The sequence below is a fragment of the Oncorhynchus mykiss genome, chromosome 10 (genome assembly GCF_057628025.1).
Source record: "Oncorhynchus mykiss isolate SJ-2025 chromosome 10, ASM5762802v1, whole genome shotgun sequence".
In the NCBI taxonomy this organism is placed as follows: Eukaryota; Metazoa; Chordata; class Actinopteri; order Salmoniformes; family Salmonidae; genus Oncorhynchus; species Oncorhynchus mykiss.
In genome coordinates, this window is record NC_143031.1 from 55,114,174 (window position 1) to 55,132,255 (window position 18,082).

At 39.2% G+C, this 18,082-nt stretch overlaps 2 protein-coding genes across 2 annotated transcripts in view; one reads left to right on the plus strand and one right to left on the minus strand.

Annotated features, from left to right (window-relative positions):
- Positions 1 to 468: 468 nt before the first annotated feature.
- Positions 469 to 2,488, plus strand: helt (helt bHLH transcription factor). Its single transcript, XM_021619056.3, has 4 exons — positions 469 to 587; positions 1,189 to 1,293; positions 1,525 to 1,621; positions 1,867 to 2,488. The coding sequence occupies exons 1-4, from the start codon at positions 561 to 563 to the stop codon at positions 2,349 to 2,351; spliced, it is 714 nt and encodes a 237-aa protein (XP_021474731.1). The 5' UTR covers positions 469 to 560; the 3' UTR covers positions 2,352 to 2,488.
- An 11,041-nt stretch (positions 2,489 to 13,529) lies between these two features.
- si:ch211-197n1.2 (EF-hand calcium-binding domain-containing protein 6) overlaps positions 13,530 to 18,082 on the minus strand; it is an 80,935-nt gene continuing 76,382 nt past the window's right edge. Inside the window, exons 16-18 of the mRNA XM_036933378.2 lie at positions 15,794 to 15,966; positions 15,381 to 15,552; positions 13,530 to 15,011 (exon numbers count right to left, since the gene is read on the minus strand). Of these exons, the coding sequence (XP_036789273.2) occupies positions 14,772 to 15,011; positions 15,381 to 15,552; positions 15,794 to 15,966 (585 nt within the window). The 3' untranslated portion in view covers positions 13,530 to 14,771. The remainder of the gene's footprint in view (positions 15,012 to 15,380; positions 15,553 to 15,793; positions 15,967 to 18,082) is intronic.

Below are 18,082 nucleotides of genomic sequence, written 5' to 3' on the forward strand. Positions count from 1 at the left end.
TACTTAATTACTCTAATGGCACTGGACAGGCCTTAAAACTCAGACAGGGCTTGGGTGGAAGTTAAGTTCGCTTGCTGGGATTTGTAAACAGGCGATCGTGTGAGAAACGCGAGTTGGAAAAAAGAGGGGTCTTTTTTCGGCGGCTTTGTTTTCAGTGCGCGCATTGCGCCTGGTCGGATCAGGCGAACCCAACGCTCAATTCACATTTCCCGCCTGGGTTGTTACTATGCAAATAATATTCTAAAAGCAATCACGTGCATGTCTTTTGAACAGCCACGTGGATGAACAAAGCAAGTCTGCCCCCCTGCTAGCCGATGGCTTCAGACTTTTTACTTGTTCTTTAACTGATCCTAAATGCACACATTTACTAGAAGCTTGCTCTTTAATCCTACGGAATAATTTAGACCATGAATGCTGGAGTCCCTCGGATGATCGCTTTATAAGGGGAAGCTTCTCAGCTCACCTCTCAGTCTACCTAGTCTACAAGCTAAGGAACACATCCAAACTGCCTCACGGCATTACTATTTTGAATTAGAACTTTATCGGCACTTTGCTAAAGGATGGCATCCAAGATGAAGGATCGCAAGGTAGGCTCCCCTTCTGCGCTCTGGGATGGAAACCTACTCGGAAACCGTGGCCTTTTCTAGTCGTTATTTTAATATTTATTACAATATTTTACTTTGGTACTCATAATGTACCATCATTATGTATATGTGTAGTCAAAGGCGAAATTTGGTTCCATGGAAATTGATCTGATAGCCTACTATGCTTTTGCGCACTTTAGCGAAAACGTAACCAATACAGTACACATTTGAGTTAGCAAAAACGACAAAAAATGTAAATAATTATTTTAAAGAAGAAAAGTGGCTGAAGTTGTCACTGCAATAGTATAATTGACGGTTCGAAGCACATTAGTGCCATACTCCATGGTTGTGTTTGAGCTTTGGCACCTGCCTTGGCCCATGTGATGCTCAGTAGCGCTGTTGCGCTCTAGTGCACCAAAGCGCACCAAGGTGGCTAGGCAAGGCAAGGCAACGTCTCTTTGCCGTTTGGTTTCCAAGTAGTTTCGTCTTCATTCTAGTATCAATCAGCTTTTTGTTCTAGGTTTCTAGAGCTATACACTTTAGACATGGCCTACTGTTGATTATGTTTGTTTGTCTAATCATTTGCGTTGTTATTTTTCAACAGAGAACTCCCATCTCCCATAAAGTAATAGAAAAAAGAAGACGAGATCGCATCAACCGCTGCCTAAACGAACTGGGGAAAACCGTGCCAATGGCGCGCGCGAAACAGGTAGCATGCAGTTGTACAATTAAATAATCTTATTCCCAATTCATAAACAATCGCCTAAATTATCTTATTCAACGTTTTATATTGGTTAAATATATGTCTTATTATTGCATTATTAAATCCTTGCTATGCGTGACAAATAGCGTAGCCTGCATAATGTCTGCCATCTGTTTGATTTTGTGTATTTAAACGACGTAATATTATTTTTCTAATATCTTTTTTTTCTGATGATAGAACTCTGGAAAGCTGGAGAAGGCCGAGATTCTGGAGATGACAGTTCAGTATCTACGAGCGCTCCACTCTGCAGACTTCCCCCGAGGCAGAGAAAAGGGTGCGTTTTCCTGTCCGCTCCAAAGCGCACAGACCCGGGGCTCTCACCCAGAGCGCATCCGTATCCTGTTCCACCTTCCTTGACTCCATTCCGGCTGTCTCGTTGACATATTTATCGTCGTAACATCAATCATCATCACTGTAGTCTATATCGTAAATATATGCTCACATTTGAATGTAATAGCTTAAAGAAAATTTGAGTTTTTGTGTGTTTTCTAATCGTCACCTTCTTCCCATTCCTTTTAGGTGAGCTACTGGGGGAGTTCGCCAACTACTTCCACTACGGCTACCACGAGTGCATGAAGAACCTGGTGCACTACCTGACCACGGAGGAGAGGGTTGAGACCAAAGACATCAAGTACGCAAGGATCCTGGCCTTTCTTCAGTCCAAGTCCCGGGTCGCCACCGAGCCGGTGTTCGGCTCCCTGGGCGCGTTTCCAGACCAGGCAGATTATCTGTGCCAGTTGCACTCCTCCCCGGAGTCACTCCAGAGTCACAGCCCCAACGACTCCGTGTTTCAGCAGAGCCCACCCGGACACTTCTCTTGGCACAGCACGGCGCGCAGCCCGACCATCTCGTTCCCAACGGTGCCGCTTTCCGCACCGACGCAACAGCACCATGGTGGCTACCTGTCACCAGTGCAAGGACTTGACCATCACTACTTCAACTTTTTCAACGGCCACCCGCACGCGAATGCGTTCAGTTTGCACAGTACGCAACATGCGTTGTAAATAGAATCCGGTTAGCATTTTGTGTTGTCTTTATTTATATATGTGTTCATAATAAATACTTAAAGATTGTGGATATTGTATACTGTACAATACATCTTTTTTTTTTAAAGAAAAGTAAATGTTTATTTCCCACAGTTTGTTGTTTTCTTGTGGTGTTATAACGTACATTGTTCATCAATTGGTGAAAACCTCCCTAAAAACCTGATGGTATAATAGCGTTGGTCTATTGATTATGAATAGGCCCAATTGTTCATTCTTCTAAATCATTTATTACAGAAGAGCTCTGCCCATTTCTACACAAATATATATTTTTATTTCTTAAAGGGATAGGCTAGTTAACTTTTTTCACAGTTTATTTTCAACTAACCAAGGGTGTGGTGCTTTTATTCAACCAGTTTTTAATCAAATTAAATCACATTTTATTGGTCACATGCACACATTTAGAAGGTGTTTATTGCGGGTGTAGCGAAATGCTTGTGTTACAAGCTACAACAGTGCAGTAGCATATAATAATTCACCACAATACATAAAAATCTAAAAGTAAAATAATGGAATTAAGAAATATATATAACGTCCTTAACAGGTTATTTAGCAAGTTCCAGAATATCCTAGCATTTTTGGAGCGTATAGCAATGTTAGTGGACAGGATTGTGGCCTATTTAATTGCCAGTAAGATGCTTGTTGACAAGCAACCGTGGTCCACTTATCTTTAACCTCTATAGGCAGGTGTCATGTATCGATAGGACCTTAGGACACTTACAATTAAATAAACACTGAACTAACGCACTAAACTGGGACTTCTCTTCTTCTGTGAAGGATGAACTCTTGTTAACTCAAACATGAATTATATGTTGAGGTTAACAGTTAGGCTACTCTCATCTTCCTCATCAGACAGTTTCTTTCCTCTTCCTCATCAGTTACTCCTCTTACTTATTAAAGCATATGTACCAGCATAAACATGCTGGAGGTTGCTTTTCTATGAATTTAAGATTTTTAATGGCTATTGAAAGTTGAAAAAGGAAAGAAAGTCACACTCCCAAATACATATTATTCATTATAACTCATTGCTGAACTAATGTTTTGGCACCCTTCTGGGTGAAGTACAGATGTAAGACCTAAAACTGACCACCCTGTTGCAGGATTACAAAAAATGTGTAGTGTATGTGAGATTTAAAAACACTGCTGAGTTTGTAATTTTCACTTTTAAATTTCAGGCTTGATTTTTCCTTACAAAAATCTATCACCCCTACCAACATTTCCATTAATTATAATCCACATAATAATTCACATTCCCTGTTGCTGCAGTATTATTTTCCAACTGTAGTATACTGGCTCAAATTAAGATCCTACATATTTATCAATGCTTTTACTAAGTTATTTAAAGGCAGTGCATCAGTGCAACCAATGGCTATAGTGAGAATTGTTGTCTTGTTAAGTGATGGGATAAGATATATATGTATATATATATATTAAAATCATTGAGTAAAATAATAGCACATTATGAAATATGATTATGAACATATTGATGACAACATATTAGGTCATACACAAGCTCCATCATATACTTCTGCCAGATCTGGGCTACACATTTTTTAAGATGGGGTCAATAAGTTATTGTGCACTTCTTCTTGGTTAAACACAAATTAACAAGCTGATCATATTATCCATCAGAATAGGCGATTGGAATAAGTGTCATTTTATGCAATGGTCTGTTGAACTCCAACACCATGATTGACATTAAGCTTCTTTCCTGGGTGATCCATTAATAACAGTGCAGATTCACAGTGCACCATCCATCCATCCCTAGTTTTCTCCACCTATATTTAAATAAAATGCAAATAACAAAATATAGCTGCAAGCAGCAATGCGGGGGTTCAAGCTGTGGGCCCAATGTGCCACCATCAGGACAAATTTGACACACCACCCTAAAATGAGCTAAATCTGTGCTCCTTATCACGCTTGCCAAATATCCAAACTCCAAATTAAACAGATCATGCAACATGCATATTTTGGACTATTTTTAATGATGTTGACTCACCAGTCTGCACCACATTTGGTATGTACAGTGCCTTCAGAAAGTATTCATACCCCTTTATTTTTTCCACATTTGTTGTGTTACAAAGTGGGATTAAAATGGATTTAATTGTATTTTTTGTCAATGATCTACACAAAATACTTTGTAACGTAAAGTGGAAGAAAAATTTAAAATGTTTTTTTAATGAATGGAAATTAAAACACTAATATATTTTGATTAGATAAGTATTCAACCCCCTAAATCATTGCATGTTGGAATCATTTTTGCAGTGATTACAGCTGTGAGTCTTTCTGGGTAAGTCTCTAAGACCTTTGCAAACCTGGATAGTACAATATTTTCCCATTATTATTTTTAAAAAGTCGTCAAGCTCTGTCAAGTTGGTTGTTTACATAGATTGCCATAGATTTTCAAGACAATTCAATTCAACACTGTAACTCAGCCACTCAGGAACATTCAACGTTGTCTTGGTAAATAACTCCAGTGTGTATTTGGGATTGTGTTTTAGGTTATTGTACTGCTGAAAAGTGGATTTGTCTCCCAGTTTCTGTTGGAAAGCAGACTCAACCAGGTTTTCCACTAGGACTTTGCCTGTTTCCACTAGGACTTTCCTTTTCTTTTTATCCTTAGTCCTTGCCAACGACAAGCATACCCATAACATGACACAGCGTCAACAATGCTTATAAATATGAAGAGTGGTACTCAGTGATGTGTTGTGTTGGATTTGCCCTAAACATAATGTTTTGTGTTCAGGACAAAAAGTTAATTACTTTGCCACATTTTTTTGCAGTATTTAGTGACTTATTGCAAACAGAGTGTATGTTTTGGAATATTTGTATTATGTGCAGGCTTTTGTCTTTTCGCTCTGTAATCTAGGTTAGTATTGTGGAGTAACTACAATGTTCTTTATCCATCCTCAGTTTTCTCCTATCACAGGCATTTAACTCTGTAACTGGTTTAAAATCACCATTGGCCCCATGGTGAAATCCCTGAGTGGTTTCCTTCCTCTCCGAGTTAGGAAGGACTCTTGTATCGAATAATTGTTGACTCAAGACATTTCAGTTTTTAATTTGACTAAAAACATAATTCCATTTGATATGTGGTATTGTGTGTAGATCAGTGGCATGAAAAAACTATTTGAAAGTCAGACTGTAACACAACAAAATGTGGAAAAAGTCTAGGGGTGTGAATACTTTCTGAAGGCACTGCTGCTAGGCACTGTACATCTTCAAACACAACATTTTACAACACTCTTGCTCAAACAATATGGCAGCAATAAACCAATGAATCTGCATGAATGTTTTTCCCTGTCCAATAATGTCACCATGCGGCCAAACTGAGCCATACTTTAATTGACAAATTATCTAGACTCATATCCCTTAGCATGTGTGCTATATAATATTGCCTTGAGAGAGCTTGGTCCATAGATGCTACAGACAAAGTTTAATCTACAAATCCATCATGGTGGACATTATGGGTCCTTGAGGTGTCACGGTCGTCGTATAGAGGAGACCAAGGCGCAGCGTGATGAGAACACATACTTCCTTTTAATAAACGAAGAACACTTAACAAACTATCCAAATCAAACGTGCCGCTATATAAACTAAGTGCTGACACAGGCAACTACACATAGACAATAACCCACAGATAAACCAAGGAATATGGCTACCTAAATATGGTTCCCAATCAGAGACAACGATAAACAGCTGCCGCTAATTGAGAACCAATCTAGGCAACCATAGACATACATTTACCTAGATAAAGCAAAACCCCATAGATGTACAAAAACCCCTAGACAAGACAAAAACTAAACAAACCACCCTTGTCACACCCTGACCAAACCAAAATAATAAAGAAAACAAAGAATACTAAGGTCAGGGTGTGACATTTGTTGACTGTGAGGAGAGGGAAATGAGTACCAAATTTCAGGACTATGTCACACGGATGGGGTGAGGTGCATGACCTTTCAAAGTTTGCATTTTAAATAAATTGTTATAGCTCCACCAAGTGGCCAATTTGCATGGCATTGTATGATATGGTGAGGCCCTTGGCCCTTTACCATCATGCAAGGTTGCACTCTCCCTAGTTTTCTCCACCTATATTTAAATAGATTGCTTATAACAAATACGAATATGCGACACTCTCTCTCACACACAGAGAGGGTTGAGGGCTAAAGGAAAGGATTAATCTCCTTGTTTCAACATAGAGAGAAGCAATGGTTTCTAGGGGCACTTCCAGCTATATTTAAATATAATTCAAATGACAAACACGATTTGTCGACATTCTCTCTCAAAGAGGAGATTCTTCTAGGGAAGGGTTCATCTCTGTCTGTTAACATCATGAGAAACAGGGGTTTCTGGGAAGGGGGGCAACTCCATGCTTTAAACCCCTAACTTAAACAAGCTTGCATGTTAGGTCCCATTCACCCCTCGCTCCCTCAGCCAAGCTAAAGTTTATCAATGAGCTTTCAATTACCAACAACAGTCTTTTGTCACAAATATCAATCCATGTCTGTATCTACACGGTTATAACGCTGTTATTCATGGTTATAATGGGTGAAATGTTGTTAGTAGGGAAAAGATCAGTTCTTCATGCCAGTAAGAAATAAAGAGGTCTCTTGATGTATTCTGACAATGAAGTGAAAATGTTCCACAACACCAGTAATGCAAATGTTTTTTAAGATTATGATTTGGGGATTCTTCATGATGGGATTTTCAAGGATTACAGATGAAATATGAGAGTTCTCACACACTTTCGGCATAGGCAAGTTGCATAATTTCCATTTATTTAGGCAAATTAGGGTAGACTATTCATCATTGTGGGTCGGATTAAGGTTTTCAGTTCCGAGAACAAGATGAGGGCCACCTTGGTTTAAAAGTTGCCCTTCATTTGCATACAATTGTCAGTGAGCCATGGTGTGCATTGTTGATCCAACATTGGAGGAGGACAGTGCTCTAGCCCAACCATTTTATCAGCATAGAGATAAAATCAACCTTGGATTTGCAAGCCAACTAAAAAAGTGCTCTTGCCTCGACCATGGTCCATGTCTTATGCCATCATGAAAATATATGTATATTTCAACCCTTCCATGAACATTTTGTACATTTTCAGCCCTATTGCCATTCTTTAAAAAAATCTTCGAACCTTCAATTTAAATTTAGACCATTTCGGCCTTCTTTCCCTCCTTTAAAAATATTTGGACCCATTTCAATTTGGAAAAACTTTTAGCTAGACTCTGAGAACTCAATTGTGGCAGGGCCTCTGACTTTCCCTCACATAGAAAATAAAATGTCTTCAGACCAGTAGGGAGCTGATTTTGTCCAGCTTGTGCCTTAAATGCTCTTCCCTTGTCTCTCAATAACTCAACTAATCTCCTCCCCAACCCCTGTCCCTTCACTCTTTCTTTAAGTAAGTTGTATGGCATTGCTTTCCATAAGAGCGGTGAGAAAAGAGAGGTAAAAAAGAAAGTGAGAAACTCATAGTGGTTTTTGCTAGGGTTGCCCCATTGTGGTGGGCCTGAATGGGAGGACAATCTCTGGTTCCTTGGGCTTCATCCTTGAGTGATTCGGAAGAAAAATAATCACCCCCATGAAATCAAAGTGTTCTCTGTAGAAGGGAAGGACTAAAGCTGCTTGCTGGGCACCCCAGGCCCCTCTCCCCCAGGCCCTCTCCCCTCTTCTGCCCAGGTCAGGGAGCCCTGCTACCATTCTCCTCTCCTGCTTCCACCAACAAGTACACTTTCACACACACACACACACACACACACACACACACACACACACACACACACACACACACACACACACACACACACACACACACACACACACACACACACACACTAATTAGCCAGAGTGTCCCATGGGTGCGAGTTAAAGTAAAGAGAGTGAGGAGTCTGCAGGTGTCCTTGTGTGGACTAGAGGATGGATAAATGGACAACGTTCATCGCCTCGCTAGCTACTGACCAAAAGGGGAAGAAAGACAAAGTGCCCACGCAGATGGAAAAGTGATAATAAGATAAAAGAGGAGGGCTTTTGAAAGAATACTTGGTCCCAACAGCCCCAATATTGGTTTAAATCTGTGCTCTAAAAACAGAGTTTAGTGGAGAAAAAAAAGACTCCCTTTTCAGCCAGATGAGTAAGATTTAGCAACAGCACTCACCATGAATAACAATACATTGAACACAGAAACAAAGGATCCCCCCAAAAAACATTTATTGTTATGTAAACTGATTCTCAATGAGTGAGCTTTGCATGTCTCACTGGTTAGAGAATGTTCATCTTTTGTATTAATATCACACACTGAAATTTCACAATCCACTCTTTCAGAGTTCCCTCTTTACAAGAATATTGAAACTGAAGCACATGGAGTGTTTCTTACATATGAGCACCAAAAGCATTGGGACAGTGACATATTGTTTGTTGTTTTGGCTCTGTACTCCAGCACTTTGGATTTGAAATGATACAAAGACAGTCAGCTTTAATTTGAGAGTATTTTCTTCATCCATATCAGGTTAAATTATAGCACATTATGTACATAGTCCCCCCATTTTAGGGGACCAAAAGTATTGGGGCAAATTCATTTCCATGTGTATTAAAGTAGTCAAATGTTTCATATTTGGTACCACAAACAATTGCTGTATTTTTTGGTTGTGTTTCAGATGAATACTAATGAATAGTAAAAATAATGTATTATGTCATTTTGGAGTCACTTTTATCATGAACAAGAATTGAATATGTTTCTAAACACTTCTAGACCATGATTACGGATAGTCCTGAATGAATTGTGAATAATGATGAGTGAGAAAGCTACAGATGCAGAAATATCATACCCCCAAGACATGCTAACCTCTCACCATTACAATAACAGGGAAGGTTAGCATTGTTGGGGGGGTGGGGGGATATTTGATATCTTTCTCACTCACATGTACAGTACCAGTCAAAAGTTTGGATACACCTACTCAGTCAAGGGTCTTTCTTTATTTTTACTATTTTCTACATTGTAGAATAAAAATAATAACATCAAAACTATGAAATAACAGATACGGAATTATATAATAACCAAAAAAATGTTAAACAAATCCATATATAATTTAGATTTTAGATTCTTCAAAGTAGCCACTCTTTGCCTTGATGACAGCTTTGCACACTCTTGGCATTCTCTCAACAAGTTTTGATGTCTTCACTATTATTCCACAATGTAGAAAATAGTCCAAATAAAGAAAACCCCTTGAATGAGTAGGTGTGTACAAACTTTTGACTGGTACTGTATATCTACCAGATCTCACAGTCTCAATCGTTAAAATGATTTTTATTTAACCTTTATTTAACTAGGCAAGTCAGTTAGGAACAAATTCTTATTTACAATGACGGCCTACCCCGGCCAAACCCTCCCCTAACCCGGACAGCGCTGGGCCAATTGTGCGTCGCCCTATGGGACTCCCGATCATGGCCGGTTGTGATCTGTAGTGATGCCTCTAGCACTGAGACAGCTCCTTAGACTGCTGCACCACTCGGGAGACAAGTAAGAGTTTAGGTTTGGGATAGGCTTCAAACAAAAATATAAAAAACAACTTTCTATCGCTGGATTCAAACTTGCAACCTTCGGAATCAGAGGCAGATTCTTGCATGGGAGGTTGGCATTTTTTTGGTCTAACTTTCTCACTCATATATGTAGCTTCTAGCTCTCACAGTCTCACATCAGAATTAGAAGTTCATTCATGTTTCTCAAACGTCAAATTTCAAAGTTGTTCCAAACGTCAAATTTCAAAGTGTATAAGAATAAGTTAAGGCATTAACTCTAAAATGTTAAGGTTAGTGTTAAGTTCAGGCATTAACTCTGAATGGTTAAGGTAAGAGTTAAGGTTTGCGATAGTCTTAAAACAAAAAATATGAAAAACAACTTTCTATTACTGGATTCAAACTCGCAACCTTTGGAATCAGAGGCAGATACAACGCCATAACTAAATCGAAACCTACTTGAAGATAACACTGTTGCCCCTTGTGGCTGGTTTCCACGTCATCTCCCAATTGTCCTCAGACATGGATGGATGTCAAATACTGACTTGTATCACGGGTGATCCGGCTGAAATATATACACTCCCCTCCTCATTTATTTGAACAGTGAAGCAATTATTATTATTTTATTTTTTTTTACATTTGGCTCTTTCCTCAAGCATTTTGAATTTGAGATCAAATGTTTCATATGAGGGTATTTTCATACATATCCGCTGAAAATGAAAACACTATGTATCTAGTGCCCTCATTTGAAGAATTATTTGTATTTGGAAAAATTCACTAATAGTGTATTAAAGCAGTCAAAAGTTAAGTATTTGGTCCCATATTCCTAGCACGCAATGACTACATCAAACGATTGACTCTACAAACTTGTTGGATCCATTTGAAGTTTGTTTTAATTATGTTTTGGATAATGTTTTTCCCAATAGGAACTGAATGGTGAATAATGTATTGTGTCATTTTGGCATCACTTTTATTGTAAATAAGAATAGAAGATGTTTCTGAACACTTATGGATAATCATGAACAAATTATGAATATGGGACCAAATACTAAGCATTTGACTACTTTAATAGACTTCAAATGAATTTGTCCAAATATTTCTGACTGGGGGGAGTAGATAGATATTGTTTTTTCATTTTTTAACAGTGAAACAGATACAATGGGTATCGTAAGTCTTTTTTCACATTGTTGAGTTACAAAGTGGGATTCATATAGATCGAATTGTGATTTTTTTTTGTGTCATTGATCTACACACTCTGTCAAATAATAGAGGTTGAAATTATTTTTTAAGGACTACCGCTTCCTCTGTCACCCATACATACAACATCTATCTGTAAGGTCCCTCAGTCAAATATTGAACTTGAAGCAGTTTCAACTACAAAGACCAGGGAAAAGCCTCATAAAGAGGGTCAGTGATTGGTAGATGGGTAAAAATAATAAATCAGACATTGAATATCTCTTTAAGAATGGTCAAGATAATAGTTATGCTGTGGATGATGTATTAAACCACACAGACACATGAGATTAATTTGTCCTTATGAACTGAGCTGCAGGACAGGAAGGAAACTCAGGGATGTCACCATGAGGGCAATGTTGATTTTAAAACAGCTACAGAGTTTAATGACTGTGATGGGAGAAAACTGTGGACAGATCAACAACATTGTAGTGACTCCACAATAATGACCTTAAAGACAGAGTAAAAAAAATAATACAAATATACAGAATAAAAATATTCCAAAACATGCATCCTGCATGTTCAATACTGCAAAATACTGCAAAAAATACATGTTTTGGCCTAAATGCAAAGCCTTATGTTTGGGAAAATCCAACACAACACATCACTGAGGAACTGCCTCCTTATTTTCAAGCATGGTGGTGGCTGCATCATGAAATGACTGGGGAGTTTTTCAGGATAAAAATAAATGGGATAGAGCTAAGCTCAGGCAAAATTCTAGAGGAAACCTTTATCAGTCTGCTTTACACCAGACACTGGGAGAGGAATTCATATTTCAGCAGGACAATAACCTACAACACAAGGTGAAACCTACACTATAGTTGCTTACCAAGAAGACAATGAATATTCCTGAGCGGCCAAGTTACAGTTTTGACTTAAATCTGCTTGAAAATATATGGCAAGACTTTAAAGTGGCTGTTCAGCCATGATGCCCAACTCCTTGACAGAGCTTGAATATTTTTCTTTTAATAATGGACAATCCAGGTGTACAAAGCTGTTAGAGACTCATACCTCTAATGACTGCCAAAAGTGTTTCTAGCATGTATTTACTCAGTGGGGTGAATACTTATCTAATCAAGGTGTTTTATTTTTTATTCATCTTTAAAATGTAAAAAGGTACTTGCACATCTGAGCTATCCTTGTTGCAGGTGCATTTCAACAACTGAATAACATCCCTTGATAAAGATCAACTGCCATGTCTAAAAACATGTTTTTAGAAATGTTTGGAAATGTATTGAAAATGTAATACAGAAATATCAAATTTACATAATTATTCGCACCCCTAAGTCAATACATGTTAGAATCACCTTTGGCAGTGATTACAGCTGTGAGTCTTTCTAGGTAAGTCTCTAAGTGCTTTGCAAACACGGATTGTACAATATTTGCTCATTTGCACAAAAATTCTTCAAGCTCTGTCAAGTTGGTTGTTGATGATTGCTAGACAGCCATTTTGAAGTCTTGCCATAGATTTTCAAGCCGATGAAAGTCAAAACTGTAACTAGGCCACACCATTCAACGTCGTCTTGGTAAGCAATTCCAATGTATATTTGGCCTTGTGTTTTAGGTTATTGTCCTGCTGAAAGATTAATTTGTCTGCCAGTGTCTGTTGGAAAGCAGACTGAACCAGGTTTTCCTCTAGGATTTTTCCTGTGCTTAGCTTTATTCCATTTATTTGTATCAAAAAAAAAAGTCCTATTACTTGATGACAAGCATACCGATGACAAGCATACCCATAACATGATGCAGCCACCACTATGCTTGAAAATATGAAGAGTGGTACTTAGTGATGTGTTGTGTTGGATTTGCACCAAACATAACGCTTTCTATTCAGGACGAAAAATGTATTTCTTTGCCAAGTTTTGCAGTTTTACTTTAGTGCCTTATTGCAAACAGGATGCATGTTTTGGAATATTTTTTTTTCTGTACAGGCTTCCTTCTTTTCACACTGTCATTTAGGTTAGTATTTTGGAGTAACTACAATGTTGTTTATCCATCCTCAATTTTCTCCTATTTTCGCCTTTTAACTCTGTAACTGTTTTAAAGTGACTATTGGCCTCATGGTGAAATCCCTGAGCAGTTTCCTTCTTCTCTGTAAACTGAGTTAGGAAGGACGCCTGTTGATACACTATCCAAATCCTAATTCATAACTTCACCATGCTCATAGTGATATTTAGTGTCTGCTTTTTTATTTTTACACTACCAATCGGTGCCCTTTGCGAGGTGTTGAAAAATCTCCCTGGTCTTTGCGGTTGAATCTGTGCTTGAAATGTACTACTCGATTGAGGGACATTTACAGATAATTGTATGTGTGGGGTACAACGATGGGGTAGTTATAAAAAAATTATGTTAACCACTATTATGGAACACAGAATGAGTCCATGCAACTTATTTTGCGATTTGTTAAGCACATTTTTATTCCTAAACTTATTTAGGCTTGCCATAACAAAGGGGTTGAATACTTGTTGATTGCCTCATGACATTTCAGCTTTAAACGTTTTATATAAAAAAAAGAATAATCTACAAACAAAATCCCACTTTGACATTATGGGGTATTGTGTGTAGACTAGTGAAACGAAATCTCAATTTAATCAATTTGTAATTCAGACTGTAACACAACAAAATGTGGAAAAAGTCAAGGGGTGTGAATACTTTCAGAAGGCACTGTATATATTTTCACACTATGACGTTGGAATAATATTGGGAAATCATGAAAATTATGACAATGCCCTTTTAGTGTGAGACGTGTTTGAAAAAATTGGTAAATTAGTTAATTGACTACTAAGAGCGAGAGTTCCAAACCTCTCTGTCAATAACAGCTAGTTTTCAGTTTTCCCCTTCCACTCAGACCACTGCCAGAAAGTCCTAGCAACTACATTGTTTCTTAACATTCTCTGAATGTTCTGAGACCATGACATTAAATAGAACCATGAAGAAACTTGCAGAAAATGTTACGCTGAAGTACTGAAAATCCCACAGAAGAACGTTGTTTTTTAGTTCTCTGAACATCCTGAGAATATTATTTTTAAATAGAACAATGAGGATACCTATAGAAAACGTTATGCTGAAGTACTGGCATTCTCACAGAAGAACATGGTTTCTTAATTTCTAACATAATTCTCAGAATGTTATGTGCTAGCTGGGTATCCTGCACCATTCCCAGAATGGGAATGCAAAACAACCAGAGGACAACCACACTTTCACCAAGCTCTAAGAAACGTGTTTCTCAAAACGTTATGTGATAGCTGGGTTGTATTATTGTGGAGTGACACTTCAATAAATACAGTCATGTACAGCATTTCACCACACCCGCAATAACATCTGCTAAACATGTGTATGTGACCAATACATTTGATTTGATGTCTAAATGTTGTTTGTATGTCCTTTTGACAACCTAATGCAAAGCAAATTGCCCCTGCTGATTTGCCCAGCAGGCAAATCTGGTTGCAATGACAAGCTGGCATATTTTGTAACATCACGGTCAGGTTGTAAGGCGATTGTAAAAGGATGTTATTTAGACATCTTTTTAGTGACCAGGAAAATACGTCTTAAATTTGTTGTATAATCTGACGTCACATCAACCAGAAAAAACTATTTCAACCCGGAAATGACGTCATTATGACAGATGATGATGACTCTTTACTTTACTCTAGTCCCAGAGGTTCTTCTCTTGCATATGTCCTGGATCAGCCGGCGATAGGCCACCCGGCCTGCCAGGTCTCGGTCCAGCCCGGCCAAGACATGGTAGTACTCCTTCGGGTCCAAGGGTACGTCACACAGCCGCAGAGCCGCTCGGAACTCGCCTGGGGAGAGGTAGCCACTGTCGGAGCTGTCCAGCCTGTGGAAGGCCCGACGCAGAATCTTGCCCTGCCGCTGAAGCTGGGTGGAGGTTGTCATGGGGAGATGGGGAGGTTTTCAACTCAAAGCAACATTAATAAAACTATAGTGTAATTCTTATTAATCGTTCTGCTTATGTGACTCAATAAAAACAATTGTTTCGAAAAAAGAAAATACTAATATGGTTCTCATTCAAGAAGTCTTGCATTACTAATTTTTTCCAAAGGAGTGTTCTAATTTTCTTTTAGAAGCAATTATTCGATAAAGCTCATTATGAAATTGAATCAGTGTAAGGTTTTCATCATGCAGAATGGGGTTTAACTAGATCTTGCAGTCTATGAGGATATGGAAGTGGATTGAAATATCCTAAATCTATGGTGGAACGCACTGATTAAACGTTAGTCAGTGTACCTTCTTCCTTAGTCTTGAGCTTAGTGGTACTTGGTCACACAAGGAAGAGCCTTTCTCTGCAGACAGATCCTCTGTTTCGTTATGGAACTGCAGTATGCCGGCCATGTTGGATCCATGCCTCCACGGCTGTTTCCGTCTCCCAAAGGGCCTCAGGAACTCAACGAAGGAAACCCTGAGGATGGAGTGTTGCTGCTCATTCACGATATAAGGATCAAAACCATTGGCCATTGCCGCTTGAGGAACGTAGCTGAGGCACAATCAGATGGAACATCAGTCTGATGGTTCCAGATCCACGCTCTGATTCTAGAAGCAATTTTATGTTTGTGCAAAAATGTTAGGTTTGTGTAAAAAACTTAAACAGGGATAGGCCATCCTGTATGTCAACTAGTCAGCATTTCTGGCAATTCACCCACCTTCCATCCCTGTTGATGTCAAACTTTCGAGCCAGCATCTCCCACTCGTAGTCATCGAGGTGCACACACAGACCTTTCAGCACTTCCTGGAACTCCTCCTGGCTCACAAACCCCGTCCTATAAGGATCCAACTCCTCGAACTCCGCCCGCAACTCATCCAATGACAGCTCCACCTAGACCAGTGTAGAGGGAGGGAAATAATGGCGACAATGAGAAAAAGTTGACCTGGGCCAAAGATGGGGTTAGGTACATTAACCTGAAAAAACCCTGGACAGACTGCAGATGTGAACAGTGGCTAGCACAGTCCACATATACGCTTAGGGATGCCACAGGCATTAGCAAAGCTAAAGATGTAGGAATATTACATCTCCACATTTATCAGCGGCTAGTAGCTGCTGTGAAAGGATCTTAAGCACAATATACACATCTCAGGATGAACTAAAGGCTTAGAGATTGGGCGTAAGTGACGTGTTCCACTTAGAGAAAACACAACAGTTCTGGATAAACTCGATCACTTTCTGGGCCATAAAAGGACCTTACACTAGAACCGCCATAGGCCAACGCCCCATGAGGTTTGATTTTGTAATTAAGATAAATCTGCCTTTTTTCAAATCAAAGTCATCCTCCTTCCCTGACTTTTCCTAATTGCCCAGTTATTAGAATTTTAAAATCACAAACAGTAAAGTATTGAGAGCCGTTTTTCCTGTTTTTCCCCCCTAATTTAAGGGGCCAAGACAAATGCGCTGCTGGGCGTTGGTACCCAAGCGGGCTGTACGTGGGTCCTGCTGCTCTGATTGGATAAAGCAAAGCTGTCACCGTTCACTCGCTTCATATTTCACGCAAGCTGTCTCAGTTCACTCACTTCATAATCTACCCGATCACTTCTCACAGCATGTTTCGGGTCTGATCATTTAGATTGCTGCTGCATCCTGTTAGCCTGCTACTATAATAAATCAATAGGCGAGGATGTTTGCTAGCAAGCTATCAATGTGCATAAAATCTTACAAGCGAAGTGAGATTAGGGAAAGTTCTGTGATAGCCTAATCAATTATGTTTGTTTTGTTCCTTTATGTTTTCCAGACACCTTGATCACTGAACCCGAGACCATGGTGGATGGGGAAACGTCACTGGATTTGGTAGCTGGCACCGATCGATCCAAGGATTCTCCCCCAATCAAATGTCCTCGGCTCCTAACCCGTTATCAAACTCACAGGAACCAGTGCTACTCAGCCCGGGATGCAAGCATCTCTACTCAGATAAGCAAATACGTTGATGTCATCCAAGACATTGACACAGATGCTGCACTTATCTTCTGGGCTAAATTCAAAGACAGATTCCCAAATCTATACACATGGGCAATGACGGTCTTATCAATCCCTGTCTCCTCAGCACTGGTCGAGAGGGTTTTTAGTAGAGGGTGGCTCATCATGAGACCCCACTGCGCTCGTTTAGGTCATAGAAGGGTCACTGCACCTGTATTTCTGAAATAAAATCATACCCCGTTGTAGTTGATCTCTGATAAGAGCTACACCAATCCATTCACTTTCTTCAAGCAATTCAAACTGGTATGAAATGGCTTAATTGAAGCTGGTAATTGATTGATTTGAAATGCCAAGATTATACGGTTGAAGTCGGACGTTTACATACAGTACACCTTAGCCAAATACACTTAAACTCAGTTTTTCCCAATTCCTGACATTTAATCCTGGTAAAAATGTCCTGTCTTAGGTCAGTTGGGATCACTACTTTAGTAGGGATGGGTTCTTCGGCTTGCAAGCCTCCCTCTTTTTCCTCCAAACATAACGATGGTCATTATGGCCAAACAGTTCTATATTTGTTTCATCAGACCAGAGAACAATATTTGTCCCCATGTTTTTTTGCAAACCGTAGTCTGTTTTTTTATTGCGGTTTTGGAGCAGTGGCTTCTTCCTGGCTGAGTGGCCTTTCAAGGTTATGTCGATATAGGACTCGTTTTACTGTGGATATAGATACTTTTGTACCTGTTTCCTCCAGCATCTTCACAAGGTCCTTTGCTGTTGTTCTGGGATTGATTTGCACTTTTCACACCAAAGTATGTTCATCTCTAGGAGACAGAACGCGTCTCCTTCCTGAGTGGTATGACGGCTGTGTGGTCCCATGGTGTTTATACTTGCATACTATTGTTTGTACAGATGAACGTGGTACCTTCAGGCGTTTGGAAATTGCTCCCAAGGATCAACCAGACTTGTGGAGGTCTAAAAAAATGTTCCTGAGGTCTTGGCTGATTTCTTTAGATTTTACCATTAATTT